The 22,026-nt window shown below is 36.4% G+C and overlaps 1 protein-coding gene across 1 annotated transcript in view; it reads right to left on the minus strand.

Annotated features, from left to right (window-relative positions):
* PIK3C3 (phosphatidylinositol 3-kinase catalytic subunit type 3) overlaps positions 1-22,026 on the minus strand; it is a 190,483-nt gene that overhangs the window by 121,389 nt on the left and 47,068 nt on the right. The window contains exons 10-13 of the mRNA XM_020985729.2: positions 20,792-20,977; positions 9,267-9,421; positions 8,121-8,211; positions 4,196-4,263 (exon numbers count right to left, since the gene is read on the minus strand). Coding sequence (XP_020841388.1) covers positions 4,196-4,263; positions 8,121-8,211; positions 9,267-9,421; positions 20,792-20,977 — 500 coding nt within the window. The remainder of the gene's footprint in view (positions 1-4,195; positions 4,264-8,120; positions 8,212-9,266; positions 9,422-20,791; positions 20,978-22,026) is intronic.

The following is a 22,026-nucleotide window of genomic DNA, read 5'->3' on the forward strand; positions in this document are numbered from 1 at the left end:
GTTCTCATCATTTCCAGCCAGCAAACAGTTCCTCTCTTATAATTAAGAATCAGATGTAGAATCCCCTTGTTGGTCCCTTTACCTTTAGAAGAACTAAATTACCACTAAGGCAAGTCAAGAAGTTATTAGCTACTTCCGGAAAACAGAGTTCCAAGAGGCACCTGGATACTTCAAGTCTGCCATCAATACTAGATCAAACTTCACTGCCAAGCTTGTGATGTACTCTCAAACTTTCATCTATTTCCTTTTTCTGACTTGACAATCTACAGTATATGCCAATGAAAATAGCCCTGTTCTGAAATAAAACATGTCCAGATGAGTCTTCCTGACTCTAAGCCCAGTACTCTATCCACCCTACCATTTAGCTGCCCCAAGTCATATATATATTCCAAGACTTAAAGAGTCAGAACTAAATTGTTCTTAAATCAGAGTGCTCAATACACTCTAATAAGATACACACTGAAAATTACTCTAAAATATCCTCATATTGGTTGTCAGTTGAAAAGAGCAACACAGACAAAACTGATGGCAGTGTCTCCAGTAAGATTACATCAGCAGGCCACCAGTTCTCTGGCAATTTGGTTTTGGGAGGCAAACACCTTGCATTACCTTGAAAGGACTTAGAAGTTATAGCAAAAGTGTCAAAATGTCTAAAGTTCACTTGCAATTGCAACAAACTGAAAGGACTAAAAAACTGAAACTATTTATAACTCTTGATGCCTAATACTTTACAGATTGGGGGCTATAACTCCCCTCTGTGGCTTAAAAGGTTGACACAATTCATTTGAAAAGGATTGTCTGGATAACTCTATATCCCTAAGGATTTCAGCTACAACAGAAACTCTAATTAAATTATTTGGAAGGAGTAATATATGAAAAAGAAAACAAAATAATCTAGAGGAAATAATACAACAGTCTAAAACATTTATTTTAAATAATGGACTATGCTATGCTTGATATAGGAATAATGTTATCTTTGTCAACCCTCTACAATCTATTGTAAAAAAAAAAAGAGAACACAGCAATTTTGAAACAAAATTAAAATTATTTGCCAAAGTATTACATGTAACAACAGTCTAGTGTTTATCAAAGGCAAAAACCTAATATCAAGAGAATAAAGAATTATTTGCTATTATTTAGGAATACAAATTACACTGATTTTAAACAGAGCAAAAATAAAACATTCTGTAGCAAACAGCTGATCTTGATTCATGTTTTTCTCCACTGCTAGAAGAGGGATTTGTAAACCTTTTCGTGTATCAAGAGACCTCTCTGACAGGGTCTTTGACACCTATCTGAGGTCTGGTAGAACCTATGGATCCTGGGACTTATTCTTAGAATTATAACATTATTATTTTTGGAATAATAATGTATTTCATGGCATAAAATAAAATATATTATTACAAAAAAATCAATTATATTGAAATATACTTAACAAAATTGTCAAAAAGTTCATAGACCCCAGGTTAAGAATCCTTATGCTAGAATAAATCAGAGATGTACAGAAAAATAAAAAATCAATTTGATGGAGTGTATATAAAACTTTTAAGTGTGGTTTGTCTGTTTTAATCAAGGTAGGAAAACAAATTACTATCATGAAACAAGAAGTCTCCAATGATCTTGTGCAGACTACATAATCTCTGAGTTTTCCTACTGTTTTCGGTTGCTTTCAGACTGAATGGAAAGCTCTCCATGCTTCAGATAAGAAATGGAAGAATAATAAAGATTAAAGATTACTGCAGAGGATGCCTCTGTAAATTTCTGCCCGACATTCAATGAAAAGGTATTTAATTTCAGAAACATCACATAATCTGTATAAGAAAAAACATGTAAAACTAAGCTCTAATGAAGTCTCCAATGAAATGCTACAAGGCCTGGATGGAGGTTATACGCGTATAAAATTTAAGGTTAATATTAAGTCAGAAGGGACAGTTAATACAATAGAAGGCAGAATCAGGATCCAAAAAAAATCCAGATAACTAGAATTCTATATCACATCCATTTTAACACTTTAGTACTTCCAAAAAATATAGGAAAGTGTAAATCTCACAAGAGAAAAGCAAAGTTTGGTCACTAAATTGTAACTCTGGTAAAGCAAAAGTGAGAAACTTTTTACTAAGACAGGAAGTATGAAAATAAAATTACTTAATGATTACAAAAGAATGGAAAGCAAGTTAATTTAATTTGTGCATGTTTTGTAAGAGTTGTGAAAAGTTGAACACAAATGTTATTTAGGAACAAGAAAACGAAACTATTCACTAAATGCAACAAAAAATTTAAAATGTGCTTAAATATAGTATTGCAGTTTGTTGAGTATATGAAATAGAAATAAAGATGCAGAAAAGGACAAGGAATAAGAACAATGGAAAGATGGGCCGAGGAGCAAGAAGGAGAGAAATGAACAGATTACTTTAGGGAGATTTACAAAACAGAGAAAGCATAAAAATGGAAAAGAAGACAATAAGAAGTAAACAGGAGAGAAGCAGGAAAATGGATATTTGGCAGATTCCAGCTAATAAATAAATATCAAATGATTCTCTGTATTCTAACCGTCTCTCTCCCATCCTGTCTCCCTTTATTCTCTCTCTCCCTCTCCATATCAAAATTTGCTCCTAAAAAAAAAAACAGTCATATCCAATTTGTTGTGAATTTAAGCTAATGTATTCCCTTTCAAAGTTGTATCTGAAGTTAAAGTTCTCAAACTATGGAATGCTACTTCTTTTTTGTTTTTGTTTTTTTATGAGGCAAGTGGGGTTAAGTGACTTGCCAAGGGTCACACAGTTAGTAAGTGTTAATGTGTCTGAGGCCAAATTTGAACTCAGGTCCTCCTGACTTCAGGGCCGGTGCTCTATCCACTGGGCAACCTAGCCGCCCTTAGAATGCTACTTGTGAAAGGAATTTTACTCTCAACAAGCAGAATGAGAAGGAAGTTTGGAGAGTTTAAGGAGAATCTCTATTCAGGACTCCTAAAATCTAAAAACTCAGGCACCTGAAAACGAATCTCAGAATCTACCTGTAAAACATGTATTAGTGCTTTTGTTAGAGTCAAAAAAAACAGACAAAACAAAGGTCAGATTTTCTGGATGACAAATGATACAGCCTTAGGAAAGGCTTAGCTAAAATTGACATTTAGCCTTTTACTCAAGACAGTAAGCCCATTTAGAGAAATCTAACATTTGCCTTGAGAAAACCAAAGAAAAAAATAAACAGCTCCACAAAACCCTAAAAGCCCTCCACTGGAGTGTCAAGGGAAAGAGAGATTGAAGGAAGAAGGGAAAGGAAAAAAAAGAAAACCTTACAGTAAAAAATTTAAAATAAAACACAATTTATATTAAGTTGTACAGAATCTTACTGGAGTATGACTAATCCATCATGTTAATTTCAACATCACGTTACTTTAAGTAATATATTTCTCCCAAGCCAAGAAAAGAATTCTGAAGTGATAGCTTAAAAAATGCCTTAGACTTTTAATCTGTATTAGAATAATTCGCCATAGCTTTTAAATTAGAGACAGTACTGGAAGTTAGGTAATCTGAGATCTAAACCTACATCTGCCACTAATTTACCATATGACTATGGGCAAATCATTTTACCTCCAAGACCTCAGTTTTGCCTTTTTAATCTTTTAAAGAAGGAACTAGACTAGATGATTTCTAAAGATGATTCCACCTCTAATGGTCTCTAAATATATTTACTACTTATCAAATGTATAACATTTAAAGTGTGAGGTCAGGTATCTGCCCCTACGTAGCTATGTAATTATGGGCAAATCACTTAACTTCCATGTGCCACGAAAATTAAGAAATGGACTGTAGTATCTGAGATTTCTCCTACCCTCAAAATTCAGTGATCTATAGTTCAATAGAGTCAAGCATATTTTGGCAGGTGATATTTCATACCTTGTAATATGGTAGAAACACCTAGAGCGACAACTTTTAAAAGAGGGAAAACTAACTGCGGAAAGGAAACATCTATGCTCTGAAAAGTGAGGGATAAAGGGTAAAACTGGACATATCCTTATTCACACAGGTGGCATATGGATTTTTAATGACTATGCATACATTTTTTTCTTTTTATATTGCATAATTCACTTTATAGTACATGTGTTCTGGGCATGTTTTACATCAAGCAGTGGGGAAAAGGAATGACCCTGAGAAGTCAAAATATGAAAAACATTGAACTTATTTTCACATACCAATATAAATAGTTGGCCAATGTAGAATTTTTGCAGGCTCTTGATATTAAGAAAGTGCAGAGATCTTGCTGAAAGAAACAAAAAGGAAAACATGATTTCATCTTACTAATTGGGGAATAAAAAAAGACACTCTATGTTTACCTTACGGTTCTCCTCTACAGATCTGATAGCACATTATAAAAACTTTGCCCTTAATAAAGAATGCATCCAACTTTTCAAGAGGACCATATTTTTAATATCCAGGCAAAAAAAATAAATGTATTCCTTGATCAAATGCAGAAACAGAACTTAATGGCTAATTTACACGGTTTCAAACTACAATTTAAATAAAATTAGGCATAAATTTGGGCCTGGAAACAAACTACAATTTAAATAAAATTAGGCATAAATTTGGGCCTGGAAACAATAACAATATATCATAAGGCACTAAACTACAAATGGGATAATCCTGAGTTTACACAGAAATTAAAAGATTCATGTGAATTGTATTAAAGGGGCATGTTGTTCACATGATATTTTATTATTCTGATACATATTTTTGCAAACACAGGAAGCTATTCATAATGAAAGAATTTTAAACCAGAAAATTATCACATATTGCTTATTTATAATGTACATCTACAAATGCATGCACTTCCATACAATTTATATAAACATAAAACACACTTGTGCAATATTAGAGAATGACATTGTATAATTTTCTTGGCAGTAAACAAAATGGTCTGTCACAAATAAAGAAAAAAAACCCTCAGAAACAAATGAAATTTCCAAGTATATTCTGTACACTAAAGGAATAGAATTTGTTTATTTAATGACCTTTTGTAGGTGTCATTTTCTTGCAAAACTGCTTCTCCAACCAACTCTTATCTGCTCTACATGCCCATGTGCTTGCGCGCTCTCTATCTCTCTCTCTCATACATTCTCTCTCTCTCTCTCTCTCTCTCTCTCTCTCTCTCTCTCTCTCTCTCTCTCTCTCTCCTCTCCCTCTCCCTCTTATGTCTCTTCAACCAACAGCTGTCATATACCACTTAAAACATGGTTTTCGTCTTTGCTAAATATTGTAATAAACTGAATGAAAAACATAATAATGGTTGGGTACTCTATAATTAGAGTTCTGTGAGAAAGTAACATGAAGTAGTTTTACATGACCAAATTGGTTAATACTGTCTATCAGTCAACAATCCTTTATTAATCATTTAATAAGTGCCAGACATTATGATACACACTGTGGATATAAAGAAAGGACACTGCACCTGGATTCAAGGAACTCACATTCAAATGGAAAGACATGTAAACAATGAAATTGTTGCAAGATATATACACTATACACAGAAAGTAATCTTAGAAGAAAGACGATAGCAGCAGGGGGAACTGGAAAAAGGCCTCCTGCAAGAGGTAAGATTTGACAAGGTGAATCGTGAAGGAAGCCAGGAATTGAAGTTAAGGAAGAAGAGTATTCCAGACATAGGGGTTAACCAGTGAAAAGGCTCAGAGTCAAGAGAAAATATTTCATATGTAAGAACAATCAACAAGACCTGTGTCCTTGGATCACAGAATCCATGGAGGGGAATAAAGTGTAAGAAGACTGGGAAGGTAGAAAGGCACCAGGGCATGAAGGGTCTTAAAGGCCAAACCAGAGGTTTTGATATACTTGTGGATAAAGAAAACATAGGAAGCATTTCTCCATTGGCCACATAGTAAAAACGATCTCAAGATGCCATACAGATTATATTATAAAAGTTTCTTGTAATTCATCTAGTTGGAACTTGGAACATATTTTCCCATAGAAAGACAGTTTTTAACTACTAAATCCTATGGCTTTTCTCTGTTTTTATCCTCCCTGGTGACCTTAAAAGAAAGAGGGACAAGTATAATGTGAAAAACACTGAGTACTGCATTGTATATAGAAACAGCATGGTCAACTGTGAAAGACTTAGCTACTCTGATCAAGACACTGAGTACTGCATTGTATATAGAAACAGCATGGTCAACTGTGAAAGACTTAGCTACTCTGATCAAGACGATAATCCAAGACAATTCCAAAGGGCCCATGGTGAAAAATGCTATCCACTTGCAGAAAGAACTGATGAACTCTGAATGTAGACTGAAGCATACTGTTAAAAAATTTCCTTATTTTTATTGTTTTATTTTGTGTTTTCTTTTTAACATGGCTAATATGGAAACATTTTGCATGATTTCACATGTATAATCAGTATCAAACTGCTTGCCTTCTCAAGAAGGGGGGAGAGGTGGGGGAAGGTGAAGACTTGCAATTCAAACTTTAAAAAATGATTGTTAAAGTTTTTACAGGTAATTGGGAAATATTTAAAGAAATAAATACAAATAATTTTTTTTTAAATACTGAGTACTGGTTTCTACATAATGAGTTTAATATGTTGATGGCACATCTAGAAGGAGGTTTCTATAAGATAGCTGATGACGTAGGACTGGAGTTCTTAAGAGAGTTAGTGCTAGATACATACAGCTGATGAACATAACTAAGGGACAAAAAAATGTAAAAAGAAAAGAGGGATTCAGGATAGAGCTCTGAAGGACAACTATTATGAAGGAGTGGAAGGGGAAGTTAGGTGGCACAGTGGATAGAACACTGGCCCTGGAGTCAGGAGCACCTGAGTTCAAATCTGGCCTCAGACACTTGACACTTACTAGCTATGTGACATTGGGCAAGTCACTTAACTCTAATTGCCTTGCTAAACAAACAAACAAATAAATAAAATATAGGAGTGAGAGATGAATGATGTTTCAGTAAAGGAGAATGACACAGCAAAGAAGGAATAAGGGGTAGAAGGAAAACTAGGAGAGATATTACCATGGAAGCCAAGGACAAAGAATATACATGGTCACTTTTACCTAGAATAATTTAACATCAAATTGTTTTTGTCCTAAAAACAGCAAAACCCAGCATGATATTCCTTGTACAAGATTTGGAGCTCAAGGAATACTTGACTTTAAGTGATTTTCAAGGTAATCTACAAATTCAGAAATAACATTTAAGTATAATAATAACACAATAGAACCAAACCACCATTTATAGACAGTTTCAAAGACAGCTTGAGTTCTAACTATGAAGGCCAGGAACCCATCTTTGATAAACCTTAGCAATGCAGTAAAAACTACTCCTTCCTTGCTTAATCTATCAGCCTCAGCACTGAGTGTAGGACTAGCAGTGTCAGAGCAATGGGAGAGTAATAAATTAAGTTTTTCATATTGATAGCCTGTATTTATTTTCATTGTTATTTCTACTATTATTTTAATAACCACGTGTTCTAGATTCATCTCAGCCTAGAATCAGTAAAGAGATAGATACACACGTCAGCAGTTCTCATGTCACTTTGGAAGAGATTCTACAGTGCATAAAGGCAGTTCCAAATGTGTATGCTTTGCGTCCCCAACATCATATAGGTACTTAACGCATATTTAATGAACTAAACAGTCTATGAAAGTGGGATTAGCTATTTAATAAGACCTGGTCCAAGATTCTGTGTGAGTTATGCAAAGCTGCCATTTATTGTAGTTACTATAATTCCAAAGTTATAACTCTCTATAATGTAATCACAGGGAACAGATAACAATAACAGTAAAGTAATATTCATGAATACCTTATCTTAAATATCGTGGATTTTGTTAATAAAATATTTACATCCAGTTCATTTGTACATTGTTTATGAATCCATTTATATGCCCAAAGCTCCAGTAAAATGTCTTACATTGAGGTCTATCTGGCAATCTGTGCTGATGGAAAAAGTCATAAACATAAATCATAAAATAAGTTATTTAATGAACTTGTAATATTTAGTTTATTAATCAAAACCAGTGTTGCAAGGACCAACTTTAAAATGTACATCTGTTAAGAACCCTTGACACAATATCCTCACACAAGAAGTTATAAAATCTCTAAGCTCACCTCCAAATTTTCACCATCTGCAGAGTCTTTTGTTTTTGAGGCAGGAGGAGGAGAAGACACTGGAGGAAGAGGACTAGTTATGATTTGGGAACTAAAAAAAAATAAACAAAAGCATAAACTGAATATATAGAGTTCAGCTGAGTTATTAGCATATAACAAATTTTGTCTATGAAAGGAATTAATTTTTATTAGAATTAAAATCAATCCTCTCTGTTTAGAAATTCTACCCTCCCTCAGAACATTACCTATAATGCTAATATGATATTATGAGGTTAGCATCTAGAGATGTGAAGATCTTAAAAAAGGAGAGGAAAAAAGACATAAAGGGAAAATAAATCTCTGAGGTATTTACAGCTCTTTCCCTTTTACTCTCTCAAAAATGTGAAAAAATGAACATTCCTCAGGTCTCCCCAGTCCTTTTCTAATTCAAATACAGAAGATACTACAACTAGGAAAAAAAATATAAAATATGCAATTAAATTATTTCTTGACTGCCTACTGTATGCCAGCACTAGGGATTCAAAGCCAAAAACAAAACAATCCTTTCCCCTCAAGAAGCTTACATTCTACAAATAACAATCTAATCTAAAGTTAGTGGTACAGAAAAAAAGAACACTGGAATAGCAATTAGGAGACCTGGGTTCCAAGCCCCTCTCTGCCACTATCCATGTGTGCAATTCTGGGCAAGGCATCACTTCACTTCCTGGGGCCAAAGGGTTTTTTTTTTTTAATTTTAAATGAATAAAATGGTAATGCTTTAGTTGACCTCTAAGTTCCTTTCATTTTGAAAATTCAATGACTCTACAAATTCAAAAGTACCCCAAAATATGATCTCCTGTGGAGTAGAAACCTCCAAGAAGAAAAGAAATGGAATTTGCTTGCCTAGCTGCCAACAGTAAACACAAAATCTTAATGAAATTGCATAAGCATAATGTACATTTTCATTTATTCTTCTAGTAACAGCAATGTCTAAACAGACTCCGTAATTAGTTCTCTGCTGGTATTTCACAATATGTACTAATAACATTTCAAACCCATAATACAGATTAAGCAGATTTGAGGAAAAAGACAGAAAAAGCACAAATAAGGTATGACAATAAAATGTGATCAGTTTTAAAATGTAATTTTGTTCCTGATAATATATACCTATCTATTTCTGCAGCATTTGTTCCAGAACTTGACACGCTCTCAGACACAGATCCTTGACTGTCTTTCTTAGTAGGTTCCAATCCATTCTTTATGTCATCAAAGTTTTCATACTTGAGGGCCTGAACCAGCTGCAACAAGTACATCAACAAGTCCTAGGAAATAAGGAGAAAGAAAAATAAAGAAACTTTAGCATAAGTTTTCACAAAGAACTTGATTATTTTAACTTATAAAGGTATAATAGCATTTAAAATCGTGTGTGTGTGTGTGTGTGTGTGTGTGTGTGTGTGAGAGAGAGAGAGAGAGAGAGAGAGAGAGAGAGAGAGAGAGAGAGAGAGAGAGAGAGAGAGAACAAACTATATTAAAAAACCTGGGATGGATATTAGTTTCAGGACTAAGTTAGATAATCCTGTGTCTTTGCACAACACATTATAACACAAAATGCAACAGCAGCCTTAAAAATTCAGAGCATTTATATCTCTTACTCCTTTTTCTGCTTGGAGACAAAACCCTAAGTTCTCAAAAGCTCACTTCTGGAGAACTGAAACAGACTGTTCTGTCTCAGGGAGCAATGGACATTTTAATATTATGGCTAATGCAGCGGGTTTTTTTCCGTATAAGCTTCCAAGAAAATCTGGATGAAGTAGACCTAAGCAGCCACGAAGAATATAAAAAGAAAAAAAAAATTACCCTAATGATAACAGGCAAATTAGGACAGAAAAAAGTTAATAAAGTAGCTTTAGCTATTATGAACATACTACTACTGTGACAAGATGCTGGTAAATTTGATGTTTAGATATTTGCTTCTTTAATGTTTGTTTCCTGTATTTTCACAACATGAAATAGCTCAGTTCTATGTATCATTAAGGTCTTGACAATTTTACTTTGAAAAACCCTTTCAGATTAAAGAAACTTTTAGTATTATATCTTAAATCTGTCATGCTGTCTCCATTCCCTTTACAAGGACCAAAATCCAGATACTCAACTCATATACTATATATTCACATACACATATGTATACATACTATGAAGTCTCTTGCCACTGCACCAATTCTGAACACCATTGCCTGTCTAAACTTCTTACCTTAAAAACTGCTATCACCCACTCCTTTTCTCAAAAAAATTTCAGTTACCCCAATTCCTACTGAATTTTGGTTTTTAAGAACCTCTAAGTATTATATGTAATGGGGATAAGCTAGAAGCATTTTCAATAAGATTAGGGGTGAAACAAGGATGTGCATTATCACCACTATTATTCAATATGGTACTAGAAACATTAGTTTCTTCTATAAGGGAATCTACCTAACAAAACAAAGCCAGTAACTACATGAACACAATTACAAAACACTTTTCACATAAATAAAGTCAGATCTAAATAACTGGAAAAACATGAGTTGCTCATGGGTAGCCCAAGCTAATATGATAAAAATGACAATTCTACCTAAATTAATTTACTTGTTCGGTGCCATACCAATCAAGCTACCAAAAATTATTTTACAAAGCTAAGAAAAAATAATAACAAAATTCATCTGGAAGAACAAAAGGTCCAGAATATCAAGTTAACTAATGAAAAGAAATGCTAGGGAAGGTGGCCTAGCCGTTCCAGATCTTAAATCATATTATAAAGCAGCTATTATCAAAAATACTTGGTACTGGCTAAGAAATAGAGTGGTGGATCAGTGGAATAGGACAGGTACACAAGACACAGTTGTCAATGACTACAGTAATCTACCATTTGATAAACCCAAAGACCCCAGCTTCTGGGATAAGAACTCACTATTTGACAAAAACTGCTAGGAAAACTGGAAAATGGTATGGCAGAAACTTAGCATAGACCAACATCTTACACTTATACCAAAACAAAGTCAAAATGGGTACATAATTTAGATATAAAGAGTGATACTACAAGCAAACTGCGAGAGCAAGGAATACTGTGCCTGTCAGATTTATGGAGAACAGAAGAATTTACGACAAAACAATAGAGAATATTATGAAATGCAAAATGGATAATTTTGATTACATTAAATTGAAAAGTCATGCACAAAGCCAATTCAACCAAGATTAGGAAGGAAGCAGAAAGTTGGGAAATAATTTTTACAACCAGCATCTCTGATAAAGGCTTCATTTCTAAAACATACAGAGAACTGAATCAAATGCATAAGAATATAAGTCATTCCCCAATTGATAAATGGTCAAAGGATATGAACAGGCAGTTTTCAGAGGAAGAAATTAAAGCTATCTATAATTATATGAAAAAATGCTCTAAACCTCTGTTGATTACAGAAATGTAAATCTAAACAACTCTGAGGTACCATATCACACCTATCAGATTAGCTAACATAACAAAACAGGAAAATTATAAATGGTGGAGAACATGTGGGAAAATTGGAATACTAATGCACTGTTAGTGGAGTTGTGAAATGATCCAACCATTCTGGAGAACAATTTGGAACTACGTCCAAAGGGCTATAAAATGTGCATACCCTCTGACCCAGCAATAGCACTTCGAGGGTTGTATCCCAAAGAGATCATAAAAATGGAAAAAAGGACCCACATGTACAAAAAGTGTTCCTAAGTAACAGGGATTGTGTTAAGTGCAAATATATGGACCCTGAACTCAAGAAACTCACATTCTAAAGGGGGAGGCAATATGTAAATAATTATGTCCGTATAAGACTCAGACACTGCATATGGAAGGCTTTGTGAGAGAAGGGGACAGGAAGGCTTCTTCACAATAGGTGGAATTTGAATTAGGTCTTGAAGAGGGACAGGGAAACTAAAAAATAGAGGTGAGGGGGAAGAGCACTCCAGGCATGGGGGTAGCCAGTATGCAAGGGCAGAGTCAGAAGACGGAGTGTGAGTAACATCAAATAGGCCAATGAAGTCAAACACAGAGTGCATGGAAGGGAGATGTAAGATGACTGGAAAGGTAGAAAAAGACAAGTTGTGAAAGGCTTTATATCTGATCTTCAAGGTAAAAGGAAGCCACTGGGGATTACTGTGTGGTAGGGAATGGGGATGAAGAGGTAAAGCCTGAGCTGTAGAAATATCACTTTGGCAACTGAATAATGAATGGATTAGAAGGAAGAGACTTGAGGCAGAAAGACTGTGAGAAGGTTATGGGACTAATCTAGGAGACAGAGGTGATGTGGGCCTCTCCTAGGGTAGTTGCTATATGAGTGGAGAGAAGAGGACATATAGGAGAGATGTTGTGAAGGAAATAAAAGTGACATGATTGAACAATAGACTAAATATGTGAGAATGAGAAGACTAGGATAACACCAAGTTTGTAAACCCAGATTATAGAGAAGATGTTGGTGCCCTGGGAAAAGAAGAGAAGGGAATAATAATAATGAATTCCAGGGTAGCTATGTGGCTCAGTGGATAGAGTGACAGGCCTGGAGTCAGGAAGACATGAGTTCAAATCTGGCCTCAGACACTTACTAGCTGTATGACCCAGGGCAAGTCACCTAACCCTGTTTGTTTCAGTTCCTTCATCTGCAAAATGAGCTGAAGGAAATGGCAATCCACTCCAGTATCTCTGCAAAGAAAACCCTAAATGGAGTCACACAGAAACAGAAACGACTGAAATAAATGAACAAAAATGAACAAATGGATTCTATTATGAACATTTTGAGTTTGAGATGCCTATGAAGACAACTGGCTCAAGATATCCAAAAACTAGTTAGAAATGAGGGACTAGTGCTCAAGAGAAAGACTGGACTAGATATATAGATGTGGAAATACTCTTCATAAAAATAACTTTACTGATGGAAATTGATGATATCACCAACTGAAATAATATATAGAGAGAAGAGAACCAGAAGGGAGGCTCTAGAGACAGCCAGGTTTAGTGAGGTTGACCAAATAACTAGCTAAGAAAGGAAACAGAGAAATGTCAGACAGGTAAGAGGAGAATCAAGAGAGAAAAGTATCCGAAAACCTACAGAGGAAAAGTATATCCAGCATAAGGTGGCGAATGAAAGTTACTATCAAACGTTTCAGAGAGTTATCTCCATATCTTCAACTATGATAACTTTGGAGAGAGCAGTTGCATTGAATGATGAAGTCAAATGCCACATGCTAAAAGAATTAGAAGAAAGTGAGAGAAGAAATGGAGCTTTCTCAAGAAGTGTATGGGGGAGGGGGGTTAGCTAGGTTGTACAATGGATAGAGCTATGGCCTTGGAGTCAGGAGGACCTGAATTCAAATCTGGCCTCAGACACATGTGTGTGACCCTGCCTCATTAAAAAGAAAATGGGGTATTGGGGATAGGAGGAGGAGAGAATGACAGTTAACAGATGATAACTGTAGCAAGAAAGTATTTTTTTTTTAAGGAAGGGGAGACATGGTTGTGTATTTAGGCAGCTGTGCATTCAAAGCCACCTCTGAAGCTGAGGTGCAACAAAGCGTGAATTGATTCTCTGCTGCTTGTGTTAATTTTGGTTCTCCACCAGCCAGCACCACACCATCCATATGTGGTACCACTGGTTGCAGTAGATAGAGAAATACTAAATACTGTGGATAAGTTTACTTACCTTGGCAGTATACTTTCCAGGAATGTATACACAGATGATGAGGTTGACACACACATTGCCAGAGCTAGCTCACTGTTTGGGAAGCTCCAAAGGAAAGTGTGGGAGAGAAGAAATGCTGGACTGCTTACCAAACCAAAGGTCTACAGAGCCATTGTGATTTCATTGTTGTATGCCTGTGAAATTTGGACAGGCTACCAGTACCATGCCATTTGAATTGTCTTAGGAAGATTCTGAAGATCACTTGGCAAGATAAGGTACAAGACACTAAAATCCTTTCTCGAATTGAAATGCCAAGCATTCAAACTCTACTACAGAGAGTGCAATTCCAATGGCCTGGCTGTATCATTCAAATGCCAAAAGTATGTTTGCCTAAAAGACTATTTTATGGAGAACTCACACAAGGCAAGCACTCATATGGAGGTCAGAAGAAGCAATATAAGGACACTCTCAAGGTCTCTCTGAATACCTTTGGAACCAACTGTGAGACACAGGAGACACTGGCACTAGGCCATTCAGCATGACCATCAAAGAAGATGCTATACTCTATGAGCAAAGCACATATTAGTAACTCAAAAGAAACATAAGATGCACAAATTTAGAGACATCTCTACTCCAAATGCTCATGTGAACCATGTGTGGCTGACCTATGGTCGAGCCTTCTGAGCACATGCTGGTCTGATCAGCAACAGTTGGACACACTATACCTTGATCCCAACATAGTGATGTCATTTTGGTCCTTTTCGAGAATGAAAGAGAACAAAATTTAGGCAGCAGAGAAGGGTCCAATATATGGGAAGAGATGGATATTAGAGAAAGTGGGGATGATAGAGTGAGCAATCTGCAGAAGACAGGAGGCAATGGAATCAAGGATGCCTAGTGGAACTGACCACAGCAAAATACCCTCTTCCTGAGGGACCACTGAAGGAATAACGGAGAAAGATGCTTGAATGGTATGAGATGAGGAGGTGGAAAGAGGGATTTCTTAGCAAATCATCTCAATTTTTTCAGTGAGGAATGAGGCAAGGTCCTCAGCTAAGAGGGTAGGGATACAGAGTGCTATGAGAGGACTGAGGAGGGATAAAAAAGTTCTGAATAGTTGCTATGGCGAGTGGAGTCATGAATAAATTAGGGAAGTATAAAAGGACTGCCTTACTGCACAGAGGCCCAGTTAAAATTACATAATATAAATTTGTAGTGGATCCAATCAGCGAAGAATCAATCAGTAGCAAGGAACTAAGACAGATTTTGGGAGTCCAGATTTTGGGAGTAACATAGGGTTGGAGTTTGGTAAAGTATAACTGATAAAAGAATAGGGATTCAAAAGTAGAGGACACTGTAGAGTTATACTTTCAATGATGGGTTTAGATGGGAAAAGAGGAGAGTACAGCCAGAGTAGAGACAATGACATGGGAAAGAACTGAGAGTATAAGGAATGGAGATTATGGCAAGGATAAAGAACTGGAGAAGGTATTATGAGGCACAAAGAAAGGCAGAATGATAAAAGTTTATGATTAGATACAAGAATTTTGGAGTTCATGACATGCAAGTTTTAAGTAATGTCAAGAGCATATCAGTGAAGGGGTAGGTCATGGAAACTAAGCAGACTGAGGAAATAGGAAGTTCAGAGATTTGAGAAAGCATCAATATTTATGCTGTAGTTCTCTGGTATGAGGGCAGGCGTTGGAGTAGAGAGGAAATCCATAAGTCCTGCACTAAACTCTTTCAGAAAGAAGGGAGAATGTCCTGGGGGTTCCATAGATAGTAGCTACCAGAATCTACACTGAGTGATAAATTTGGATCAAATGAACTTTAAAGGAGGAGAAGCTGAACAGTGAGTGGTAGAGGGATAGACTAAAAGTAGCAATGAGAAGCAAGAAATTTTCCAACTCCCCCAACTCAACTAGTGAGGATTTGAGGGGAGACAAGGGTACAGGTAAAAGTGCAACTAGTATCAGAAAAGGTGGCCAGGGATGCAGCATTGTCAGGAGGGAGTCAGACCTCAATAAGTACCAGAAAAGGGAAGGGGGGAGGGAAAAAGGGAAAAGGTTTAGAATGAAAGGAATTTTGTTAATTACACAAATGTTCCATAAACCACAGTGGAAGGGGGAAGGCAGAACTTGAATGGGACATTGGGGTGGGAACAGGAGATTGCACTGAGAGGATGAGAGTAAGGGAGCAGGCAGTTATAGTTAGGTAGTGGGGTTTGTATACTGAGGCAGTCAGGGGTTCAGAATCATTGGGATGGGGAAAGCATAGGAGACAGGATCCCATCTGAGAAATTATTCCAGGCTCACGGTTTTGCAAACCTTAAAATTCGACATAAGTATTAGTTATTATCATTCCAAAACCTCTGAAATCTCAATGATATGAATATTCCCTCTACACACATGCCCTCTACCACAACCCATCTATACCTTCTAATTCAATGCAATTCTCACCTGTGTTCTTCTACAGCTTCTGCACAAAGAAGCTAGGCCTCAAGCCTAGATCTTCTGCATATTTCATAGGTACTAATCAAGATATGAATCTGTTACTCCTTGCTTACTACATGATACTAGGCCTTCTCTACTTCCAGACTAGCTTTCCACCCACTATCCACACTGTCTCTTGAAGGCACAACAATACATCAAATTCCAACTCACATGCTTATATATTAAAACACATTAATATGCCGTATTTTTAGTATGTTTTAAATTAGAATAGAAGACAAAAATAGCTTTAACACTTGAAAATAACTTGATATCTTTTATTATCTGTAATGTTTATAATACTCAATAAATGTGTATGATTCACATTACTAGGTAAAAAGTTCACCTCACAATACTAAACTGATCAATACATTTAATGACAACTATTACTCTTTTTTTTTTGACTAGGCAATAGGGTTAAGTGACTTGCCCAGGGTCACACAGCTAGTTAGTGTTATGTGACTAAAGCCAAATTTGAACTCAGGTCCTCCTTAATCCGGGGCCGGTACGCTATCCACTGCGCCACCTACCTGCCCTGACAATTATTACTCTTCCTATGTCATCTTTAGCCTATCTTACTTTTAAACTCTGCTTATCTTACTTTACACTTTGCTGCTAAACACATGATCTGGTATCTGGTATCCTGACTAAAGAGGAAGCTTCTTCATATCAAAAATTCAAAACACCTACATTATTAAGTTCTTTAGGAAAGGGATAATTCACTAGAGTAATCTTTCTCAATTTAAGTCTTTTATTTTCATCTCATTTGTAGATTCCATTTGCTAGTCAATCTATGTCCAAAGTACAATCTCCTTCACTTTTATGAAAATATATTAACTACAACAACAGATGAAGGTTCAGACTTTCCCATTACATAGCCCAATTTGGAAAGATTTTGTTTCTTAAAGCATGAAGCTTGGTCATTAAAATTTCAAATTTCAATCTCAAGTAATTTAAGTAGAAATGCCCCTTAAAGCTTTAAAATTATCTATATGTAGCAATCATAAAAATTCCATAGGAATGAATTAAATGCATCAAAACAGCAGTATATGTAGATAGATAAAACAACAGTATTCATTACAAATTTGTAGATGACACAAATCGGGAACAGACAGTCAATATAAGAGACGATAAAAGATATTTCAAAATGATCACAAAAGACTAGAATATTGGGAAATGTGCCACAGCAAAAAAACACCAGTCCTGGAGCCAAAGGACCAGGACTTCAGTCACAGCTAGACTTGTATTTTGGTATGTGGTTACAAGCAAGCCTCTTAATCTTTACTTTTACAGAATAAGGATAAAAATACTTGTATTCATTACTCACAGGATTTTTATGAAAAAAGTGACTTATAAATTCTAAAGTATGCTATAAATATGAACTATCTATGTTTAATATTATATCTTTCCTGACTGTTAATGAAACTTGTATAAGGTTATTACATTGTATGTGTATGTATACTGTGGCCTATGGTATCATAAATTTATACAGAATTTTCCCTGAACACTTCTTCAGTGGGATAGTATGAGGCACATTTCATCTCTTGAACTCAGAGAAGTGGAACCTTACATGTGAAAAAATATTAATAATGCCTAGAGAGAATAATTCCAGAAATGTATGAGAAGAGTCAAAAGGAATGCTGTCTTCTGACAAAAAAAAAAAGGGATTAGGGTCTATCCCCAAACTAATGCCAGATAACCAGCGGTCAGGGTCAAATCTGTTTCGTTGTCATTGCTACTGTTGTTCAGTTGTGTCTGACTCTACATGATCCTCTGGTCATGGGGTTTTTCTTAGCAAAGATACTTGGCCATTTCCTTCTCCAATGTCTCCATTTCACAGATGAGGAGGAACTGAGGCAAATAGCAGTTAAGTGACTTGCCTAGGGTCACAGAACGGGTAAATGTCCAAGGCTGCAGTCGAACTCAGGTCTTCCTGATTCCAGAACTGGTGCTCTTTCCCCTGCACCACCTAGCTGCCCCTAGGGTCAAATCTATAGATTCATTAAATAGAAATAATGCTTATGGCAATGTCATTTATCATCTTTTCCTGAATAAGATCTGGAGGGGAAGATAGTTAGCATGACTGGGAAGCACCACTATGTTGTGGCAGCCTTAAAAGCAACTGCATCCTTGGACTGCACTAAGAGAATTATGGCTTCCAAAAATAAGAGGTGAGAATCTCACCTGGCTCAGAGCACATTGGGATATTAAGTTTAGTTCTGTGTCCCACACTAAAGAGGACAGAAATAGAATTCTGAGCGTCCTTGGGTCCCCACAATATGAGGATCTGTAAAAAAGAGAAGACTCAGGCAAATCAAAAAAAGTTGCTCCCAAGTATCTGAAGCCATGTCAGGTGGAAGAGGGATTAGATACTTGTTTGGTTCTAGAGGGCAGAACTAGGAGGAAAATGTGGAAGTCACAAAAAAATTCTGACAACGTCAGGAAACAAACTTCCTAGCAAACCAACAATGGAATGGGTTGCCTCAGAAAGCAGTGAGGTCCCCTCACTGGAGGTCTTCAAGCAGAGGCTAGATGACCCCTTGTACAATATGTTAGAGCAGAGATTGGGCTATATAGTCACTGAGTTCCCTTATAACTCGAAAATGCTGTTTGATTCTGTGTGAGTTTCAGGGTACAACTGCAGAGATCTGTGTCATGTCAATTCTATACAGTCTAAATTTAAAGGGTTTTGTCTGCTTTTTTTTTAAACTTTATTTAAGTTACTGCTAAAATTTTTTTTGGAGGAAAAAAATCTATCCTCAGTGAACAGTGGTGATTACAGGAGAAATCCAGATCAAAGCCTTGAAGGCAAATTGGAATTATCAGCAGAAAGGATTAGTGGCAACAACAGAGAGACAGGAGGCCTTGTCATCTTGCCTTACTCCTTACACCGCCATCACACCCCTCTTTAAAAGCTCAATGATACAGGTCCAGAAATGAAAACAGAATCAGCATTTCAGAGTTCTCTGGTACATAAGAAGCTACATGGTCCAATTTGTATCTAAGAAATAATCTCCTCTACAAAACACCTAAAAAGCAGTAAACAAGCTTTTGCTTAAAGACCTCTAGTTTGGATGGAAGGAGGAGACTCCTGCTTCTCGAGTGAGTATATCCTCTCTTCTGATAGCTTTCCTTATTGGAAAGTGTTTCCAAATACTGAGCCTATTACCTCTACTTCTTTGCACATTTCATACACTAGTCCTACTTCTATCTTCCGCAGTAAGCATTAAGTAGGCTAATTTCTCTTTCACATAACAAATCTTTAAATTCTGAAAGAAAACGATTATGCCTCCTCTCTCTAAGACCAAACTAAGCTATTCAATTAACAGTTTTTATGTCTGAGTCTTTGTGACCCCATTTGGGGTTTGGTTGGCAAAGATACTGAAGTGGTTTGCCATTTCCTTCTCTAGTTCATTTTACAGATGAGGAAATTGAGGTAAACAGGGTTAAGTGATTTCCCCAGGGTCACACAGCTAGAAAAGTATCTGGGTCATATTTGATCCTTACTCCAGGCCTGGCACTGTATCCACTGTGCCACCCAGCTGCCCATTCAATCAACAGTTATCACTGTCTATAGAAAAAGCATATGCCCCAGTGGGTTAAGGCAGCATAACCTCCTAAAAGCTATTTCCCAAAAAAAACCCATATATCTGAAGGACATTAAACAAGCAAAGTATTTTGCTCTTTCCAAAAAATCCCAATAGGCTAGCAAGACTTTGGGAACATAATAATGTTGGAAAAATTAACAGACAAGAAAGAATTGCTGAGTAAGTCAATATTATTGGGAACTCCTAAAATTTGAAAGCTAGCAATGACCTGTGTCACCAGAAAAAGAGACAGTCCTTCCCCAGTGGCCTTGTAATCTACATAAATAGCAATCATAAAGTTTGATGTCTTTGCTCTCCAGAAGGATTTAGAACTACTTTCAGGAAACCCACACATACACATAATGGTGAGCTGCTCTAAGTTTAAAGTGGCAGGGGGTTGAAGGAGGGGGTTGTAGGCAGCATGGTCATGCAGCTCTGTGCTTTAAGGACCCTGGAGGCTTTTCAAGGCTACAATTAAATGTGGCTTGTTGTATTCTGACTGATGGAGGGAACCTGAATTATTCCCTAGCTGGGGCTACATTAAACCATTTTTCATTAGAATTCCTTTTTCCAGACAGTGCAGTACAAGTTATGCTGCCAGGTAAATGTCCTGGGAGGAATTGTCAAGTCAGGTAACAGTTCAGGGAGTAAATTTTCATTTCTCTGAAGAGTCCTTTGAGGAACATTTTAATTTACTTCTGATAGCAACAACCCTCCCCACCTCTACACACACACCCTGCTGAATCCCTCTGTCTCTCTTTTCCCATTTGACTGTCTCTTTCCTCTGTCTCTCTCTTTTCACTCTCTCCCTCTGTCTCTTTTCCCTTCTGTATCACTGTCTTCTCTCTCTGTTCCCCCTCCCACCGCCACAGGCAACTCCATCACGATCAGTTTCTAGGGAGGTATACCAAGAAAACAGAAATAAGCTATACCTCATCATCAGCTTGCTGCAATCGAGCAACAGCATAGCGCCTCACTGTTGGATTAGTAAAATGTGAAGATAACAACTCCAAGGAATCTTCCACATCCATTGGCTTCCATTTTCCCAGTAGTTCCAATGCCTGTTTGGCCTCTTGGGGAAGATCCCAGTTGACACATTTTAGAAACTTTGTCAAAGCCTAAAAAGAAACCAAAACAAACAAAAACAGAAACAAAAACAAAAACAAAAATCATTTTGGATAACTAGCAACAACCATTTCCCATAACCAAGCATTTGAAACACCAAGACAACCTGTATACTATATTCTAGACTGACTGACCGATTTGATTTCCTACCCCTATTCCTGCCCAATAATTACATCTATTTCTAGACAACTGGATTAATATGAATATGCTCAGATCTTGTATCTAAATACAAGACTAGGCATTCAAATAACTATTTTAAAAGAGCGTATAAGCACAAAAACACAAATACACATCATCATTTGCAAGTATCATTAAAAGTATCATTAAAGTAAATATTACTGTCTTACAATTTAGTTTATTTTCATTTTGATTCATTTTTAGACAGGTAGTAAAACAAAACTCTCAGCAAGATCATGGTGGGAAGAATGCAACTTCTATAAGAACATCATTTGTGAACAGTTACTTAATGAACGAATGATCTTTGAAGGAAAATAATACAAATGTCAGAAAGAGTACCACCTACTGGAGTACTAGTATTTAGCGACTTTTGGACCCAATATTCTTTGCTGACCTATCTTACATAATCTCTGAGCTAGAAGGGACCTAGAAAACCATCTAGTTCAACTCATACTTGAAAATGAATTTCTTCTACAATGTACCCAATAAGTGGTCTCAAATCTCTGCTTTCCGACCCTACAAAGCAGTCCCATTTATGGACAGTTCTAATTGTTGAATTTTCCCTTACGTTGAGTTTAACGTCCCCACTATGCAACTTGAACCTATACTCTTAGTTTGCCCCCTGGGCTTAAGAAGAACAAATCTGATCTATTTTCTATGCATCTATCATATCCCCAAGAAGTCTCCTATCTTGGGGCTAAACATACCCTGAGTCCCTTCAATTGATCTTCCTCTTCTTCTCTGGCTCAGGATTATACCCTGTAATCTTCTTACTTCTTCAGTAAACCATCTATTCATTATTACCTCCACATGACTTCCAAGAATACTTCCCAAATAGTAATTCTTGTCCTGACTTCAATTCCCT

The sequence above is a fragment of the Phascolarctos cinereus genome, unplaced genomic scaffold (genome assembly GCF_003287225.1).
Source record: "Phascolarctos cinereus isolate Bilbo 61053 unplaced genomic scaffold, phaCin_HiC Scaffold_4;HRSCAF=312, whole genome shotgun sequence".
Lineage (NCBI taxonomy): Eukaryota > Metazoa > Chordata > Mammalia > Diprotodontia > Phascolarctidae > Phascolarctos > Phascolarctos cinereus.